We start from the raw sequence: 21,605 nt of genomic DNA on the forward strand, positions 1-21,605 counted from the left end.
AAAAAACCCAAAAAAAAAAAAAAAAAAAAAAAAAAAAAAAAAAAAGAATTAAAGAAGGCTGTGTTTTCACCTGAAAAAAAATAAAATAAAATAAAGAAAATCAACTAACTTTTAGCTAAGCTAACAACTGACACAAAGAACCAAATCAAGAAATGGGGACATTACTACTGACATTCCTGAAATAAAAAGGATTACAAGAAAATGCTATGAACAATTAATTGTATCTCAACAAATTAGATAACCTAGATGAAATGAACAAAGTCCTAAAAACACACAAACTACCTAAACTGACACAAGGAAAAGTAGAAAATGTCAACAGACTTATAACAAGTAAGACTGAATTGGCCATCAAAAAATTCCCAAAAAGAAGGGCAGGCCTGTGGCTCACATGGGAGAATGTGGTGCTGACAACACTAAGGCCACAGGTTTGGATCCCTATACAGGGATGGCCAGTTAGCTCACTTGGGAGAGCGTGGTGCTGACAACACCAAGTCAAGGGTTAAGATCCCCTTACCAGTCCTCTTTAAAAAAAAAAAAAAAAAAAAAAAATTCCCAAAAAGAAAAGCCCAGGGCCAGATGGCTTCACTGGTGAATTCTACCAAATATTTAGAGAATTAACACCAATTTTTCTCAAATCTCCCTAAAATGAAAAGGCAACATGTCCCACCCACTCTGTGAAGCCAGCATTACCCTCATTCAAAAGATGAAGATTATCAATAGAAAATTAGAAACCCCATCCCTTATGAATATAAATGTAAAAATCCTCAACAAAATATTACTAAACTGAATTCAACAGCACATGAAAAGGATTATACACTATAATCAAGTGGGGTTTATCCTAATAATGAAAGGATGGTACAACACAAGGAACTCAATGTACTACACCACATTAATAGAATGAAGGTAAAAACCACACAATCATCTCAAATGATGAAGAAAAGACACTTAACAAATTACCCTTTTAGGATAAAAACACCCAATAAAATAGGAACAAAAGGAAACTACGTCAACATAATAAAAGCCATATGAATAACCTATAGCTAAGATCATACTCAATGGTAAAAGAAAGATTTTCCTCTAAGATCAAGAACAAGACAAGCATGCAGTTTCACCACATTCAACACAGTACTGAAAGTTGTAGCCAGAGCAATTAGTCAAGAAATAAATGGCACTGAAATTGGAAAGAAAAGAAGTAAAACGATTTCTATTCACAGATGACATTAACTCTATATAGAGAAAATTCCAAGGAATCCACAATAAAGCTATTAGAGCTAAAAAACAAATTCAGCAAAGTTGCAGAGTACAAATTCAATGCACAAAAATTAGTGGGGTTTCCACACACAAGTGATGTATAAATCTGAAAAGGAAATTAATAGAGCAAGTCCATTAACAATATCATCTTAAAGAATAAATATCTAGGAATAAATATAACCAAAGAGGTAAAAGACTTGTGCACAAAAAACCATAAAAGACTGCTGAAAGAAATTAAAGACCTAAATAAATGGGAAAACATCCCACATTCATAGATAGAAAGACTTAATATTGCTAAGATGTAAATACTACCCAAAGCAATCTACTGATTCAATGCAACCCCTATCAAAATTCCAACAGTCTTTTCTGCAGAAATGAAATAACCAATCCTCAAATTCACATGAAATTGGAATTGGTCCAGAATACTCCAAATAACCTGGAAAATGAAGAACAAAGTTGGAGGACTCATGTCCTGATGTCAAAACTTACTATAAAGATACAGTAATCAAAATATAAGGTACACACATAAGAACAGACATTTAGACCAATGGGACAAAGAATTGAGAGTCCAAAGATAAACCCACATAACTATGGCCAATTAATATTCGACAGATGTGCCAAGCCCATTCTATAGGAAAACACAAACCTGTTCAACAATGATGCTGGGACAACTGGATTTCCACAGACAAAAGAATGAAGTTGGACACCTGCCTCACATCATAGAAATTAATTCAAAATGGATCAAAGACCTAAATATAAGATCTAAAACCATAAAATCCTTAAAAGAAAATGTAGAGGTAAACCATCATGACCTTGGATTTGGAAATAAATTCTTAGATGACACAAAAAACATGACCAACAAAAGATAAATTGGGGGCCGGCCTGTGGCTCACTCGGGAGAGTGCGGTGCTGATAACACCAAGGCCCCGGGTTCAGATCCCATATAGGGATGACCGGTTCGCTCACTGGCTGAGCATGGTGCTGACAACACCAAGTCAAGAGTTAAGATCCCCTTACCGGTCATCTTTAAAAAAAAAGATAAATTGGACTTTAATCAAAATTAAAAACATTTGTGCATCAAAGGACATTATCAAGAACATAAAAAGATAACATACAGAATGGGAGACAATATTTGCAAAACATTTGTCTGATAAGGGATTAATATCCAGAATAGATAAAGAACTCTTACAACTCAAGAACATAACTACAAACAACCCAATTCAAAAATGGGCAAAGAACTTGGATACTTCTTCAAAGAAGATATAGAGTTCCGGTCAGGACAGTGGAATAGACGGTCCGCAGCGTCACTCTCTCCCAGAAATCAACCAATTTACAACTACAAAAATGTAACATTAGCCATGCTGGGGCCACTGGAGCTCAGGGGAAAAGAAAGAGAGACCTACAGAGTTCATGAAGGTGGGAGATACCAAGATGAGAGGAAAAAAAAACTGCTCTGAGCATTTCAGGCTGCAGCGGCTTTAAGGCTGGAGCTGCTGAACACATGGAGCAGGAGCTGGCAGAAGCTGCAGCTGTGCCCTTCAGATGGAGTTACTTGGAGGCGGCAGGGGAGAAGAGGACCTTGGTGGCCCCCAGGACGGCAAGACCATTAATAGGGTTCCCATGGACCTACGCAGGAGCGAGGAGCCAGAACAGCTGAAAAAGAGGAGCCATTCAGAGGCTGATGTAAGTCAATGCAACGGACCGGTGCAGGGCCCGTCCCATGGGAAGTGTTTGGAGCACAGGTGGTGGGGGAGACGGCCCTCCGGGAGAACACTGGGACACAGCAAGGACAGCCGATCCACACACACCCCCCCAATCTGCGCAGGAACACTCAGAGGAGACTGGTCAGGAATGCAGAATTGCATGGGGTGCAGTTTGATTAAAAAACTCAGGCAAAGATCAGAGTTTCTACACAACCCAGGTGAACCGAGTATTTGGAGAGCTGGAAGTACCTATAAGGTCAACCATTAAACCCTGAGCTGCACAAAAAGTCTTCCCTAGGGAAACAACAGCAAAGCAGCAATTTAGCTCTACCACACAGCTCAAGTACTGGTTCCCGTAGAAAGTTCCCCGGTGTTAGAATTAAGCAAAGGACAAAAAATTAGTTCCAGCCCAGGCACATTACCAGTGCCTTGGGGCCCACAGGGGACATCATGCATGGAGCCACGGACAGGACCACTGCCCACAACCACTCATGCTGCCAGCACCTTGGGGCCCGCCCAGGAACCCAAGGCTTGGAGCCAGGAACTGGACACCCCACTCACAAACAGGCACACAACACCAGCGCCCCGAGGCCTGCCTTGGGATCCAAGGCATGGATAAGGAGACCAGACCTCCCATCCCACAACCAGACACACCGTGCCAGTGCCTCAGGGCCTGCCCGGGGACCTGGGCCATGAAGCTGGGGACCAGACCCCCTTCCCACAACCAGGTACACCACACCAGCACCTCGGGGCCTGCCTGGGGACCCGGATCAGGGAACCAGACACTCCCCACAACCAGGCACACAGCCAGCAACAAGGAGCATTCCAAAAACATCACCTCCATGTGGGTGGCCCACCATGGCCACCACAATAACCATGGCTGCTGTAAAAGCAACTAAACACCACAACCACCAGGCACATGGTCCGCCAGCCACTGGAATGCATTGACACAGGGAGAGTCACCAGCAGAGATAAAGAAAAGAGGATGTCTCTCTCCACAAAGCCCATTTCAGAGTGACAGAAGAAATATCTGCTCTATGATAATACTGGGGGACCTGATTACACCTCTCAACATTGTACAGATCATCTAGGCAACAAATCAATAGAGTAACCATTATTCTTTCAGAAGGAGAGAAGAAATCTAGGGTAATTAGAGTGGGGAGGGGGATGGAGAGAGATTGGACAAGGGGCATAAAGAATAATTACGATTTGTAACAATATGTATGCTAGTAATATTGATTTGATCAACATATCTCAATGTTGAACCCCAAAAATATGTATAATCAATTTTGATTCAATAAAAGTTAAAATATATATATATATATATATATATATATATATATATGTATTTAGCCATTGAAAAGAATGAGATGTATTTTCAAGTATGAGACAGGATAAATGTATTTCTCCATGAGTCATATTTTTCTGCATTAACAACTACAAAGTCTCAGTGGGTTATAACAATGAACATGGATTTTTTCATACATTCCATCTACAGGAAAAGAGTCAATAATTACAAACATTAAGCACGATTTCACAACTGCTAAGTAAAAAAGTAGAGTGCAGAACAGTGTGTACAGTGCCGTACCATTTGGTTAAAATAAATCAAGACAAAAGAATCACACAATTGTTTTATGTACAAGGTCTGTGGAAGAATATACTTGAAACTGGCAAAGATGGTTCCCTTAATAAATGGGAACTGGGCAGGTGTGAATAAGGGTAGACTATACATATTTCACTATATACACTTTGTACCTTTTGAATTTTATGCCATTCGAATATATTATCTAAGCAAAAAATGTTTCCTGTAACGTTTAGGTAGAGGCTAGAGATAATAACTGTAGAATTGATTAAGCAAGTATAGATGTTAAGGTTTTAAGAGTAACCAGAAAAAGAGTTGAAATTGAATGTATAACCAAAATGGCACAGGAAACAAAGAAGGGTAAAAATAATTCTCTTTAGCACTTTAAAAAAATGTATATGTTTAAGAGCCATTGTGTTTCCTTTTCGGTAAACTGCCTTTCCATATAATTGGCCCCTTTTTCTATTGGGTTGTTAATCTTTTTTGTCATTGATATCTAGGGGCTCTTTTTATGTTAGGGAAATAAGTCTTTTGTGATACAAATTAAAAATATTTCCCTTCAAAATAAAAAAAATATATAAAAATGGCCAATAAACACATGAAAAGTTGCTCAACGTCATTAGACATTAGGTAAATACAAATCAAAACCATGAGATACCAGTTTGCACCTACTAGGATGGCTACAATAAAACACAAATAAAAATTTTAAAAACAGAAAATAAGTGTTGGGCAAGGATATAGAAAAAAGGGAAGCCTTGCGCATTGCTGGTGGGAACATAGAATGGTATAGTTGTTGTGAAAAATAATTTGAGTTTCTCAAAAAGCTAGACATAGAATTACATATAAACCAACAATTCCACTCGTAGGTATATACCCCAAGAAATGGAAAACCAGGATGATACTTATATCAAACTGATACTTATACACCAACATTCATTGCAGCATTATTCACGATAGCCAAAAGGTGGAAACCATGCATTATCCATCTTATGGTCAACAAACTGATAAACAAAACGTGGTATATACATACAATGAATGTTATTCAGTCATAAAAAGTAATTTAGTTCTGATAAATGCTACACCATGGATGAATCTGAAAAGTAAAATAAGCCAGACACACAGGACAAATACCGTACATTTCCATTTATATAAGCTATCTAGAGTTCATAGAGACAGAAAGTAGATTAGAGGTTAACAAGAACTGAGGAGTAGGAGGAAACCGTAAGTTATTGCTTAATGTTACAAAGTTTCTGTCTGGGGTGATGAAAAAGTTTTGGAAATAGAGGTGATGGCTGTACAACATAGTGAATGTAATTAATGCCACTTAATTGTATATTTAAAAATGTTTAAATCTCCTTTCTATTTTGTTTTCTTCTAGCTTTTTGAGTTGAATATTTAATTTGTTCATTTTCATTTTTACTGTCTTAAGTATATAAATATATGAATTTTCCTCTAAGCATTTTTACAAAGCAAATATAACACTGTCTTACAGAATATACCAAAGAAGTAAACTGTAAACTAATCTCACTTATGAGTATCAATGGAAAAGTACTAAATAAAGTATTAGCAATCAGAATATACATCTTTTTAAAAATGATGATCTGGTATGGTATATTTATTCTGGTATGTAATACAAGGATGGTTCAATGGATTGGAAAATCCATTAATATAATTCACACATTAACAGATCCACAGAAGAAAAAAAAAATCGTACAATCTCCTCCAGATACGACTCCTTTTCAGACACTGAAATGGGATTTCAGTAACAATACAAATGTGGGGGGGATGGGTATATAGTGAGAGAACAATGAAAAAAACTGGAAGGCCCAGAAAGAGATACACAGTAATTTAATATATAATTTACTATATGATCATGGAAATTTCTCAAACAATGGCAGACAGAACCACCATACAATCCAACAATCCCACTACCGGGTATATATCCAAAAAAATGGAAATCATCATTCAAAGGGACACCAGCACTCTCATGTTTATCACAGCTCTATTCACAATAGCCAAGAGTTGGAACCAACCTAAATGTCCTTCCACAGAAGAATGGATAAAGAAAATGTGGTATATATACACAATGGAATACTACTCAGCCACAAAAAAGGAAATCCTGTAATTTGCAGCAACATGGACAAGCATGGAGAAAATTACGTTAAGTGAAATAAGCCAGGCACAGACAGAAATACCACATGTTCTCACTCATGTGGAAGCTGAAAAAGTTGACCTCATAGAAGTAGAGAGTAGAATAGTGGTTACTAGAGACTGGTGGGAGGAAGTGGAAGGGGAGAGGATGGTCAGTGGATACAAAATATTAGAGACAGGAAGAATGAGATCTAGTTTTATATAGTAATACAGGGAAACTACAGTTAAAGACAAAATACTGTCTATCTTTGAATAGCTAATCAAGATGATACTGAATGTTCTTAATACAAAAAAGTGACTAACGTTTGAGGTGATAGATATACTAAGCACCCTGACATAATCATTGCACACAGCATGCATATACCCAACTATCATAAGGTATGCCATAAATATATACAATTATCATGGGTCAATTAAGAAAAATAAATTAAAAAGAGAGGGGAAAAAAGAGAGAAATAGAGAGATAGAGAGTAGAATAGCAATTACCAAAGGTGGGGGGAAGGTGCAGGGGAAGGTTGGTATACTGGTACAAAGTTACAGTTAGATATGAAGAATAAGTTCTGGTGCCCTAGAATGACAATAGCTAATAATATTGTATATTTCAAGATAGCGAGAAAAGAGAATCTTGAATGTTATAACCACAAAAGAATGATATATGTTTAGGTGACAGGTACGCTCACTATTCTGATTAGATCATTATACAATATATGCATGTACTGAAACAACAAATTGTACCCCATAAACATGTACAATAAAAATAAATAAATAAAATAATTAAAAATAGGGAATGTGGTTGTTGGTGCCAACCTCTCAGGTGACCCCCAGTGGTCCTCATCTCCTCCTAGTGTAGGCAACTTAGTCAGGACTGGTGTGAGTCACCAAGAGAAGACAGCAATGTGTGACATCTGAGGCCAGGTTGAAAAATGCATTAAAGCTTCCACTTTGGCCTCTTGGATATATATAATGCTGAATTTAATTTGCTAGTATTTTAAAGAGGACTTTCGCATCTAAATCATATGTGTAGTTTGCCTACGATTTTCTCTTCTTGCACCATCCTTGTCCTGTCTTGGTACCTAGGTTATATTAACCTCATAGTATTAGCTGGGTATCTTCTCCTCTCTTTTTTTCTCTTAATTGGTTTAAGATAGGATAAATGTTCCTTGCTAGTTTGGTAAGATACTCCCTGTAAAATCATCTGGCCTGGGTCTTTCTGGAAGTGGTGAGAGAGAATTCTGGGACAAATTTAGGATTACTAATTTAATTTCTGTCTTGGCTATTGGTTTATTCTGAGTTTCTTTGTGTTTTTGGATCAATTTTTGAAGTTCATCTTTTTTGAGAAAAATCAACATTTTTTTTTTCCCCTTTTTGTCTTTTCTCGTGACCGGCAACGGATCGCAACCCTCGGTGTTGCTCCCGCACCTCGCTCAGCCAGTGAGCGGCCAGTCTGTATGTGGGATCCGAACCCTTGGCGGGAGCGCCGCCGCGCTTCCCAAGCGGCGCACTGTAGCAGTGCGCAACGGGGCCGGCCCCGGGAAAATTTAAATCAATGAATCTATTGAGTTTTTCTTCTGTTTAAATCAATAAGTTGTATTCATGTTTAAATGGCATGTTTTTTTAGTCATGGGAATAATTTGTTCCAAGGAATTTTCACTTTCTCCAAATAATTGAGGACCTAAGTGTAGCAAGGCAACATTTCCTGGGTAAGTAAGGAATTGCCGGGTAGTTAATGAATCACCTTGATTTTTATTTTAGAATAGGTATGTTACTTTTACTGTGTGCTGGACAGTAGTTGCATCTAATAATAACCACTTAGGTTTACAGTTTAGAAAGAAAATATTCCTACACGATATTTTCTGATTAGAAAAATCAATATTTTATCAAAGTTACAAAAAAATTTACTATACAATCAAGTACCTGGGCAAAGGGTTAATAATTTTTAATTAATGATTTTCAAATGAGGACAAAAATTTGGAAGCAGACAAAATTTGATCCAATACTCAATTATATATCAGAATAAACTGTAAATGGATTAAATGTTTATTTTTTTATTTTTATTATTATTTTTTTTTCCCTTTTTGTCTTTTTTCGTGACCGGTAACAGGATCGCAACCCTCAGTGTAGCACCCGCAGCACGCTCAACCAGTGAGCGGACCGGTCTCTATATGGGATCCGAACCCTCGGCGGGAGCGCCGCCACACTTCCAAGCGCCACACTCTACCGAGTGCGCCATGAGGCCGGCCCAAATGTTTAAATACAAAATAAAGACTTACAAATATTAAAAGAAAACAGGGAAAGTATTCCTTTACAACATAAAAGGGAAAAGCATATGAAGCAAAATCCAGAAGCAATAAAACTGTTAAATTTGACAAAAAATTTCTAAAAACCAAAGCCACCAATCACAGTTATATTTAACAACAAGGATAGATCTCCTTACATATTAGTTTTATTTACATAAAGTTCATAAACAAGTCAAACTATGATGTCAGAAGTCAAAGATTGTGGTTACCTTTGAGGAGGTGGAAGGGGATAGTAATCACCAGAGGGCACAAGATGGGAAACTGGTAATGTTCAGTTTCTTGAACTAGGCTCTTAAAAATCAAGAGGAAAGGCACAGATTTGATATTTATAATACTATGAGACAGGGATTAATATTTTTCCAACTTTACAGATGATGAAAAGAAGCAAGGCACAGGGAGCCCAAGCAATGTGCCCAGAGCACCCAGTTGGTAACAGGTAGGGCCATGATTTTAACCCATGCCAAGTAACTCTAAAGCCAGCACTTTTAACAAACCTTCAAGATATCAGAAGATAACAAATATGTCATCATCATCAACATCAAACAGTATGATTAGTATTGAGGATTATAAATAGTCTAATCCTTTCCACCACCATATACTCTTCCTGATAAGAATTTAAAGTATGCCACCCCAGTGTAAACCCTAAGAAGGCAAGAACTATGTCTGCTTTATTACCAGCAACTAGCACAGTGCCTGGTTTTGTGAACAAATTACAGACTCACTTTGTACTTTAAATAAATGTTCAACTTAAAGGGAAAAAAACTGAGATGACCAAAACAGAAAAATGGTTGAAAGATATAAACAAAAAATTCACAGAAAAGATACTCTGAAACATGAAAAACTGTCCATGATCATTCCTAATAAAAGCAATACAAATTAAAATTACACTGAGATACCATTTTCACCAATCAATGGGGTGTTAATGTTCTATGTTGGTGAGGCTATGGGAAAAGTAGGCACTTCCATATATTACTAAAAGGAGTGCAAAACTGGTACAATCCAACAGAGGGAAATTTAACAATATCTAAAACACATACACTGACTTTAACCAAGCAATCTTACTTCTAAAAATCTACCCTGAAACCATACCTCCACATAGAGAGTAAAGCATATATATACAGATTATTCATCATCTATTATTTGTAACAACAAAAAGACTGGAAATAACCCAAATGCCATCAACAGAGAACTGATTAAATAAAACTACTGTACAGCCCAGTGTTGTCTCATATGGTCCACCACCAGCTATTGGGGGGTGATGGGGAACACCATGATTTGTAGCCTTTACCAGAAATACTACCACTATGGCTAATTGCAGGCTACCAGCATGAAACTGAACATGGAATTGGGAAGAGATACACAGAAGCACACCATTACATACAGTTATTTCCACCACACAAACACAATGAATGTAAATAACCTTAAAAGCACAGATATTAAAATGTTGTAAAATAATTAAAAAGCAATGAATTTTGAGTAAGTATTGTCTTTGTTTTTAATACTGTTGTGGGCTAAATTGCATCCTTTTCCCCACCCCACCCCCGGCCAAATTCATATCTTGAAGTCAGGAAGAGGCCTCAGCAGAAACCAACCTTGATTGGCACCTTGATCTTAGACTTCTAGCCTCCAAAACTGTGAGAATATAAAGTAAATTTTAAGCCACCAGTCTGTAGTATTTTGTTATGACAACCCTAGCAGTCTAATAGAAATATAACTAATTTATCTATAAGTTTCTATAATGTCATTTTTGATAGTGTGTTTTTAACAACCAGCTCACAAAAGTCCTGAAAATTTAACCATGTAGGTATAAAAAAAAGAATGAGGAAGGTTTATGTATATACTGAAAGAGAATGATTTCCAAGATATACTATGAAGTAAAATATGGAAGACGGAGAACAATACATACAGTATATACTGCCTTTTGTATAAGAATAAAGGGAAATTAACAATGAATTATGTATTTCCTTAATTTTTCAAAAAGAACAGGAAGTATAAAAAATAAGATTTGAGAACCATGAGAAAATAAAAATGGGCACTACACTTCCGAGTCTGTTTATGTACACTTTACTTTGAATCATATGTATAAATTCAAAAATAAACTAAAATCAAGAAGATCTTAAAATTGAAATTAACCTTAAAATTTAAACATAAACAAGATAATCATTCTCAAGGTAAGCTTTAACAGTTTAAAAAATCATATTTGCAACCTCTCTCCAACTCCCAAAAAGAAGAAAATTCCAAAGAGGAATCATTCTGGTAGCATTTACCATTGTAAGTAAAATCGTAAGTTTATTTCCAATAATCTAGATATAAGGCCAGCCCGTGGCTCACTCGGTAGAGTGTGGTGCTGATAACACCAAGGCCACGGGTTCGGATCCTATATTGGGATGGCCGGTTCGCTCACTGGCTGAGCGTGGTGCTGACAACACCAAGCCAAGGGTTGAGATCCCCTTACCGGTCATCTTTAAAAAAAAAAAAAAAACAGGGCCGGCCCAGTGGCGCACTGCTACAGTGCGCCACTTGGGAAGCGCGGCAGGCGCTCCCGCCGAGGGTTCGAATCCCACATACAGACCGGTTCCTGCTCACTGGCTGAGCGAGGCATGGGAGCAACACCAAGGGTTGCGATCCCGTTGCCGGTCCCGGTCCGGTACGGGCGCGACACTGAGGGTTGCGATCCGTTGCCGGACACGAAAAAAGACAAAAAAAGGAAAATAAAAAAAAACTGACAATAATCTAGATATATTTCAGTACTAATTTAAGGTTGGTCATCTCCATGATATGAAGATAATAATAGAATTCCATGAAATTCCAAGATAAATCTGGTAAATAAAACTCTTACAGCACTTTCGAACACATTCAAAAGAATGGCAAATTTTGATTAGAACATGAATTACCTGTTTGTATTCACTGACACAACTTTGACAGCAAAATCTTTTCTGCTGACCATCAATCACCAGAACATTATTTCCAGCACCTTTACTGGGCAAGTACTCTCCGCACTGTTCACAGCAATTCATTATTAGACCATTGGCCATTCTATATCTATTAAAGCAGTGGTCACTGCACAGCTTATGAGTCATATTTTTAAAGCTAACTTCATGGCGAATCTAAAAGGAAAACAATAAACAAATTTTAAAAACAGATTAGTCTGATGAGTAGTTAAAAAACACAAGGTGTTCCAACAGAAACAGAGAGGCCCCAGTGAGGCTTGTTTGGGGAAAAGGAAAAGCAAAGTATATTTCATTAATTTTTTGAACTGTTTTTTAAACACACAGGAACATGTGTATGACACTGAAAAAAGAAAAAAAAAATGCCACCAGTGACATCACTACAAACTTCTCCACAGGTATCTAAAAATGATAGGAAACAACCAAGTTTGGATAGTGTTAATGTTAGACTTCATAAAGAGACAAACCTTAAAGGAACTATAAATAAAGTACATTGCTCTAGAAAAGGGAGGAAAGAGAGAAGCAATATTATAAATAACTCAGATGAGGTTACATATACACAGGTTTCTTTTTATTTAATATCATATTAACAATGTGAAGTTATCAAAAAATATTCTCTCTACTTTCCTACTTCTCAGCAAGATTATCTGCTGTCTCTTGTGCAGTCAGCTTCTTTGTTTAAATACATAAACAAATTACTAGACAAAAAAATCAACCACAATAGTATGGCTCTGTTAGTGCTCCCAACCACAGGAAAAAAATAAGCAATTAACATTATAATTTTTCCTAAATAATTCTCCCACAGAGATATATAAGATAGTTTTTATTTATCTTCACTTTTAAGGAAATATATACACTAGTAAAAAAGTATGTAATAACTGTTAAATAAAGTTTAAAATATTCCTCTTACAACTAAGTGATAAAGAAACACAAACCTCTGTTAGTTTACCACAGATTGTACATCTCGATTTATTTAGAGCTCCTTTAGTAGGATTCTGTTTGTCTTCATAGAGAGACAAACAAGACGTACTGCAGAATTCCTGGAAGGACTCACTTGAATCCACTTGAGCAACAATGGTTCCTTTCATTGTAGTTATATCTCTGAAAAATAAAAGGTACAACTTAAATTCCATTTTAAAAGAAATCAAATACAAGAGTTTAATAACTGATGTTTTTCATTTCCATAGGTTGAATACTGGAAATCAAACACCATTTTTGGATCCATTAAATCATTATTACCATTTAGAAACTCGGTAATGAAGACTGAGAAGCAAAAATATTTTATACTTAATAGTATAATAATGTCAAGGACTGATTTATTGAGGTATAAATTTAATACCTGTTCAATTCCCCTCCCCTGGGTAAGTAGAAGGCATAAGATATATGGGTCACAGGAATGTGACATACATTCTAGAGAGGATGACTGAACTTAAATACACCCTACACTGCACCCCTAAATAATTTCACCCACCATTCTATACATCTCCCCAATCACAATTAGAAATGTTAGGAAATGACAGTATTGATGACCTCTGAAGTTTTCTTTTATTTCTGAATTTCAAGATCCTATACTGCAGTATAAATCTACCACTGTAAAGCAATCTAAAAACAGATATTTGAATATTTGAAACTAATATTTGAAAATATTTGAATTTATTAAACATGTACAGAGCACTCAGCCCTTTCCAGAATGTCAAGATCTAAAAATAGCTTCACAGATTTGAGGATTCTCCAACAGATGGTACCAAAAGTCCACCTGGTTTGACCTTGTATTTAGTATGCCATAATCCAACTATTTTTAACCAATGAGGCCAGACCTAAAAAACTGGCAGAAAAGAGGATCCCATCTTTCCAAGGCTGGCGAAAAACAGGTACTTGAGTCTTGAAAAATAAGTACTTCTAATGACTTACTGTTCATAACAAACAGAAACAAACACAAATAAAATCCAAAGACTTGCCAATATTAAATAATCTCAATCTGAAGATAGGATAAAATTTGACCTATTTTAATTTAGAATTGTCGTATATTAGCTGCTTAAAATTTTTATCTGGATAGAAGTACTAAATTCTTATAATTAATAATGTAAATAAGCATGTATTTTTACAAATTCAAGGAGTCCAATTGAGATTACAGACAAAGTTAATTACAACAGTCTATTTAAATCAACCACAAAGCCTACCCAAATAGAAAGCCTTTCTTTCATCCATAAGCCACCTGGACTTGACAGAAACTTCCCAAGCCATGACAAATTTGAGTTTGGCTTCAAGATTCAAAGTAGCTTATCAATTTTTAAAATACAGTAGTAATTCACCTCTAATTTCTTAAAATTTTATACCACCAATATTCAACCATATGGACATGTTGAAAGGTAAACCTTACTTTTTACACATAACACAGAGTTTCTTTGGAGCAGGCTTGTGAGAGAAGGAAGAAAGGCAGGTGGTAGAACAAAAGAGGTGAGCTGATCCTTTTCGTTGGTAAGCTGTCTGTCCCTTCTGTAAAGGTTTTTTGCAGTTTGCACAAGTGACTTTAACTGGTTTAGTGGGTTGCTGCTGGGCTGAAGGCTGGAAAATCTGTTTAGGAAGTGAGGCCACTGGTGATAAAGAATCCACTCCTGGTTGTTTCTGATTACGGGGAAATGATGCTGACTGGGAAATCCAAGAATCTTAAAAACAAAATGCACAAGAGAGAAATGAAACAGGTAATTATGCATTGAAATTCATATCAGAGATAATTTTAACTTCCTACTTAATACAAGCTTAAGATGTTAATGAAACAGTAATATAGCAGAGATGTGTACAGAGGTGTGCAGCACAAGTTCTGGAGTAAGACTATCCTGTTCATAATAACAATATATTATATTGCAAAAAGTGTAAATTGCAAAGAGTGTAAACTTTAAGTGTTCTCACTACAAAAAAATGCTAAGTATGTAAGATAATGCATACATTAATCAGCTCAATTTAGTCATTCCACAATGTATACATATCTCAAAACACGATAAATACAAACTATTTTTGTCAATTTTTTAAAAATTAATGTAAAAAAAACCGGGTGGTTCACATTCCAGCTCCATCACTTACAACATTGAGAAGCTACTCAAACTCTATGTCTCATTGCTCTGTAGTGGTACTGGAAATGGTACCAACCTCATACAAATGGTAAACATTAAAAGAGATAATACACGTATTAAAGCACAGTGACTACCACATAGGAAGCACTAAAAAACATCAGACATTAGTTGTTAAGTAGAAGCATTCACATATTACTGTAAGTAAGGAATATATAAATCAACATAAAAGTATAATAAGAACCTGACCAACTAGAATCTCTGACAAATGTAACACAGGTCTGATAAAGTTTATAAATAACTACTTCCAAACATCTTTTTAGGAATAGCTTTTCCATATATGTTTAGTTCTATGGCCTCTAACTATACCACAAAATCTCACAGAAACTAGAGTGTTACAAAGAAATGATGGCGTTAAACCAACATATACTAACCAATTCAGAATCAAACTATTCTACCACTGTAGAGCTCGGCAGAGCACAAAACTGAGGTACGTGTAATTATTAACACTAATGTGCAGAGTTATTCGTCTCTTCTCTTTCATTTTAAGCTCTCTAGTTCTTAGCAGGAAGTCTCCAGCTTGCCACACTAGTTCCTGTTCCACAGGTCTCTCACAGCACTACCAATAACATAAACTATCTTCATTTTGAAACTTTTCAGGTCACCACTTCTAGTTTCTACTATTTTGGTCTCATAATTTTTTTTACTTTCTCATTTCTACTGAATTTTTGAACTGCCATACATAAAAGCTGCCCTTCCATAGGAAAAAATTATTTTCCTTCCATGGGAAGTACAAATATAATCAGGGCTCAGAGAACTTCTTTATTACTAAAATCTTGGGTATTTTGGGGGGGGGTTTTTGTGGCTGGCCACATTACCAAAACCTCGAAGAGGGCAATTTCTGGGTCTGACCCATTCCATCAATCTAATAGTTTCAAGGGGTTATATACACTGCTGTTTGAATTTTACCTGACTCCTTAATACCCCTCAATTAAAAAAAAACTTAAAACACAGAAAATAGAGTTCAGTCTGGAATCTATTATGTTGCTATCAGCAGGGTAACTGACCAGTTTTAATAAATAGGTAAAAATACTAATCAACAAGGAGAAAGCAAATCACTAAAAGAACTGGCAATTCCATCTTATGAAGTAAACAAGGGCCTTCAATCAAAAATTATACTTGAACGTATGCTAGAAGGAATAGCATAGTGCAACACAAATATTGGCTCCTCAAGATTTTCAATTTTGTAGGCTTATTTCATTACATACTTAAAGGAGCCTATTTAAACTTAAGGAAATCTATTAACCTGATTTTGAAAAAATGGTGCTTTTCTTTTTTCAATTTAGCTTTAGGCCCTGTATAAATAATTTAATGGCTCCCTTTATATTTTAGCTCTTACATTTCCCATACTTTCACATTTTCATCTCCCCCAACATCAAAAAAAATTTTAAGGAATAGAAGGAACCTAATCCTTTTGTCTAAACCATCAATTTCATAAAAGGGACATCAAGGGATAACAGTTAAATTTGCCTAAGTTACAATTAGCCCAAGAATCAGTATAAATAGCCAAGATTTTATAATTTATAACTCTTGATCTATTATTCTCTATTACAAAAACAATTTATGAAATGCAAGAACTAATTCATAAATGAAAGAGCAAGAGATGTCTGTTTGTTCACAATTTTTCCGAGTACTTTTACATTCTATCGTGTAAGAGTCTGAGTAAATAGGAACACAATTCTTATGATGATATAACTCCTCTGACCCAGCACATTCCTAAGGAAATAAGTATCCCGAGATATATGCACAAGAAGATTCTTAAGAGAGTTATTTAAATAGGAAAAACTGGAAAATAGAGAATCAGCGAACTTCACATACATACACTTGATATGTACAAAAGTTAAAGATCTATTGCTAGGTATTTGAAAGAGTGGTAGCAGGGGAGAGGTAGTAAAACTGTACCTGTACCATGATGTCAGGTTAGAATTATATGTACCATTAATTAATTAATTGACTGTTAGTGGTGAGACTGAATGTTATCTACTTCATACTCTTATTCTGAAATATAATTACAAGAAAGACAAAGTAGGTATTTTAAAACTAACTTGAGCATTATCATTTTTTAAACTTTAATGTAAGCTGGAAGGTTACAATGAAAGACACACATACAGCTGGTGGCAGTATAAATTAGTAGCAGCTTTCTGAAAAGCAGTATGACAATTTATTTCTCTAAGTTAAAAATGTACATACACCCACACTCACATAACACACTGTAGTGGATTGAATTATTTCCCCCACAAAGCTCCCTGAAGCTTGAGTTGTGTCCCCCAAGTTCTATGTGTTAGAAACTTAGCCCCCATTGTGACTGTTAAGAGGGTAGGAAATCCTATTATTGTAATTGAAAGGTGAAGCCTTGAAGAGGTGATTAGATTGTAGGACCATGCAGTAGTAAATGGATTAAAAATGGTGTTCAGGGGTGTGGTTCTGAGGACTTTAAAAGAAGACAGTATGTCTCTCTTGCTCCCTCTGCTCTCTCTGCTTTCACCATCTTACAATGTGAGACCCCTGGGTCACTGTTGCCACCACCAGATGGACTTTAGACTTCTCAGCCTCAGAACTGTAAGCAATAAATGTCATTTTTCTTTATAAATTACCCAGTTTAAGTATTGTGTTATAAGCAATGAAAAGAGACTAATACACACACAGTCCTACGTACCTACAAATGTATATACATAGGGGTCTTAGAAGGAAATTTCAAAACTGAATAATATGGAACATATTTCTCTTAAAACCACTATAGAGAAATTAAAGAAGACAAAAGAATATGGAAAGATATCCCATGCTCTTGGATTGGAAGAATTAACATTGTGAAAATGTCCATATGACCAAAAGTGATCTACAGATTCAATGCAATCCCCATCAAAATTCCAATGACATTTTTCTCAGAAATGGAAAAAACTATCCAGACATTTATATGGAATAACAGAAGACCATGCATAGCCAAAGCAATCCTGGGCAAAAAAAAAATAAAGCTGGAGGCATAACACTACCTGACTTTAAACCATATTACAAAACTATAATAACCAAAACAGCATGGTACTGGCATAAAAACAGACACACGGATCAATGGAATAGAATAGAGAACCCAGAAATCAACCCATACACCTACAGCCATCTGATCTTTGACAAAGGGAGCAAGTTCATACAACTGGGGAAGAGACTGCTTCTTCAACAAATGGTGCTGGGAAAATTGGATATTCATCTGTAGGAGAATGAAACTAGACCCGTACCTCTCACCATATACCAAAATCAACTCAAAGTGGATTAAAGAATTAAATATACATCCTGAAACAATAAAACTCCTTAAAGAAAACATAGGGAAAACACTCCAGGAAGTAGGAGTGGGTACAGACTTCATAAACAGGACCCCAAAAGCACAGGCAACTAAAGATAAAATAAACAAACAGGATTATATCAAACTAAAAAGCTTCTGCACAGCAAAAGAAACAATCAACAGAGTGAAAAGACAACCAACAGTGGGACACAATAATCAATCACATTGTATATCGACAAAATAAAATTAAAGGGCCGGCCCGTGGCTCACTCGGGAGAGTGCGGTGCTGATAACACCAAGGCCCCGGGTTCAGATCCCACATAGGGATGGCCGGTTCGCTCACTGGCTGAGCGTGGTGCTGACAACACCAAGTCAAGGGTTAAGATCCCCGTATCAGGGCCGGCCCAGTGGCGCACTGCTACAGTGCACCGCTTGGGAGCGTGGCGGCGCTCCCGCCGAGGGTTCGGATCCCACATACAGACTGGTTCCCGCTCACTGACAGGATTATATCAAACTAAAAAGCTTCTGCACAGCAAAAGAAACAATCAACAGAGTGAAAAGACAACCAACAGAGGGGGAGAAAATATTTGTAAAATATACATCAAACAAAGGATTAATATCCAGAATATACAAGGAACTCAAACAACTTTACAGCAAAAAGCAAATAACCCAATTAAAAAATGGGCAAAGGAGCTGAACAGGCATTTCTCAAAGGAAGATACACGAATGGTCAACAGACACATGAAAAAATGCTCAACATCACTCAGCATCCGGGAAATACAAATCAAGACCACTTTAAGATACCATTTCACTCCAGTAAGGATGGCTAATATCCAAAAGACTGAGAAGGATAAGTGCTGGAGAGGTTGTGGAGAAAAAGGAACTCATACACTGTTGGTGGAGCTGCAAAATGGGGCAGCTTTTATGGAAAATGGTATGGAGGTTCCTCCAACAATTACAGATAGATCTACCATATGACCCGGCTATTCCACTGCTGGGAATATACCCAGAGGAATGGAAATCATCATGCCAAAGGGACACCTGTACTCCAGTGTTTATTGCAGCACTATTTACAATAGCCAAGAGCTGGAACCAGCCCAAATGTCCATCATCAGATGAGTGGATAAGGAAACTGTGGTATACTACATAATGGAATACTACTCTGCCGTAAAGAAAAATGAAAAACCATTTGCAACAACATAGATGGACTTAGAGAAAATTATATTAAGTGAAACAAGTCAGGCATAGAAAGAGAAATACCGCATGTTCTCACTTATTTGTCGGAACTAAAAATAAATAAATAAACACAAACTAACAAAGCCTGTGGGAGGGAGAAGACACAACAATCACAACAATTCCTTGAACTTTTTAAGACAAGTGAACAGATATGATGTAGGGAGGGAGGTGAGTAAGGGAGGAGGGTAGAGGAACAGGTAGGGGTCATGAAAATTGACTATAATGTATATTGAGAAGTTAAAATTTAAAAATTAAATTAAAATAAATAAAACTACTATAAACCAGATATATATTTTTAAACCAAAAATCTTTGGGGGTGATACAGTTTGGACATGTTTGTCCCCCCAAAGCTCATGTTGGAAACTTAATCCCCACTGACAGTGTTAAGAGAGTGGGAAATCCTATTTTGGGAATTGAAAGGCGGGGCCTTGAAGAAGCAATTAGATTGTGAGGACCATGCCCTAGTGAATGGATTAATCCATTGATGGTTTAATGGTCCTCATGGGCATAGTTCTGATGGCTTTATAAGAAGAGGGACTGAGAAGGTTAGTCCATCTCTTGCTTTTGCCATTTTCACCATGTGATGCCCTGCATCAGTGCAGAGCCACTACCAAGAGCAAGGCCCTCATCACGTGTTCCCTGGACTTTGGACTTCCCAGCCTCTGAAACTATAAGCAATAAATATTGTTCTTAACAAATTACCCAGTTTCGGGTATTCTGTTACAAGCAACAGAAATGGACTAATACAGGGGCATAGGAGTAATTATATCCTTTGGCCCAGTAACTTCACTTCTAGGAATATACTCTAAGGAAATAGCCAAAAATATGAACAAAGATGGTCATCATAGACCTACAATAGCAAAACATGGGAAACCATGTACAAGCCAAATATGGGAATAGTATCAATAACCATTGTGCAGCCATTAAAACTTGTATATATAATGTTAACGGTATAAGAAAATACAGTGTAATCTTAAGTGGGGAAGAAACAGGAAGCAAGAGACCGGTTCCCGCTCACTGGCTGATCGGGCGCAACACCGAGGGTTGCGATCCCGTTGCCGGTCCCAGGTATGGGCGCGACACCGAGGGTTGCGATCCTGTTACCGGTCAGTAAAAAAAAGACAAAAAGGAAAAAAAAAAAAAAAAAAGAAAGAAACAGGAAGCAAAATTATACAGAGCTGCATTTCTACTAGGTTAAAAAGCTACAAAGAAAAAAGACTGAAAGACAAACATGCAAAGCATTGACAGTGATCATCTTTAGCTAGTGGGACTACGGAAAGTTTTTAATTACCTATTTTCCAAACATTCTCCACCAATAATACATTACTTTCCAAATAATAAAAATTACCAGCACTTCATAAAGCATTCTACGCTGCTTAAATTTTAGTTACTCCACATTATTTTCCAAAATTCCTAGGCTGGTAAGTGGCTAGTAAGCCTAATATGATGAAAGAATGAGACAGACAGAGAGAGGTAAAGAGAGAGACAGAAGCAGAAAGACACACACATAGGTTTTGAGGTACAGTGAAAGGGAGATGAACACACAGAGATATGGTCTTGAAAAAGCCACAGAGTTCTTATAGCTTCCATATTTTAATGTTTTCATGGAGCAAGGCTGCCCACAGAAAAAATTTTCAAATAGTCAATATCTACAAACCTTCAGAAATGAAAAAATTCATAAAATGCTAACTAAAAACTAAAATCAGATAAGCAGTAAAAAATAAACACAGAGGCCCTAAAGTCATTGAGCTGTGTACATTAAATACTATAGCCTTTTTCATGTCAATCATACCTTTGAAGTGGTTTAAAGAAAGAAAAAAAAAAGGATATGTGACTGCCTTCAAAAGTGAAATAGAAAATAAAACTTCAACCAACTCTTAAAAAAAAAAAACCCAAAAAGCCTACAGGTGGCTGGCCCGTTAGCTCATTGGTAGAATGTGGTCCTGAAAATACCAAGGAAAATCAAGGGTTTGGATCTCCATAGGGGCCAGCCGCCCAAAAAAAAAAAAAAAAAAAAAAAAAAAAAAACACACAG

The 21,605-nt window shown here is 36.5% G+C and overlaps 1 protein-coding gene across 3 annotated transcripts in view; it reads right to left on the reverse strand.

Moving 5' to 3' along the window:
- Positions 1–21,605, reverse strand: part of ZMYM2 (zinc finger, MYM-type 2) — a 112,732-nt gene that overhangs the window by 61,505 nt on the left and 29,622 nt on the right. For all 3 annotated transcript variants that reach the window (XM_008569087.1, XM_008569086.1, XM_008569085.1), the window contains 3 exons: positions 14,313–14,598; positions 12,868–13,033; positions 11,879–12,091 (listed from right to left, as the gene is read on the reverse strand). In XM_008569087.1, the coding sequence (XP_008567309.1) occupies positions 11,879–12,091; positions 12,868–13,033; positions 14,313–14,598 (665 nt within the window). The remainder of the gene's footprint in view (positions 1–11,878; positions 12,092–12,867; positions 13,034–14,312; positions 14,599–21,605) is intronic.

Source organism: Galeopterus variegatus, unplaced genomic scaffold (assembly GCF_000696425.1).
Source record: "Galeopterus variegatus unplaced genomic scaffold, G_variegatus-3.0.2 Scaffold465, whole genome shotgun sequence".
Lineage (NCBI taxonomy): Eukaryota > Metazoa > Chordata > Mammalia > Dermoptera > Cynocephalidae > Galeopterus > Galeopterus variegatus.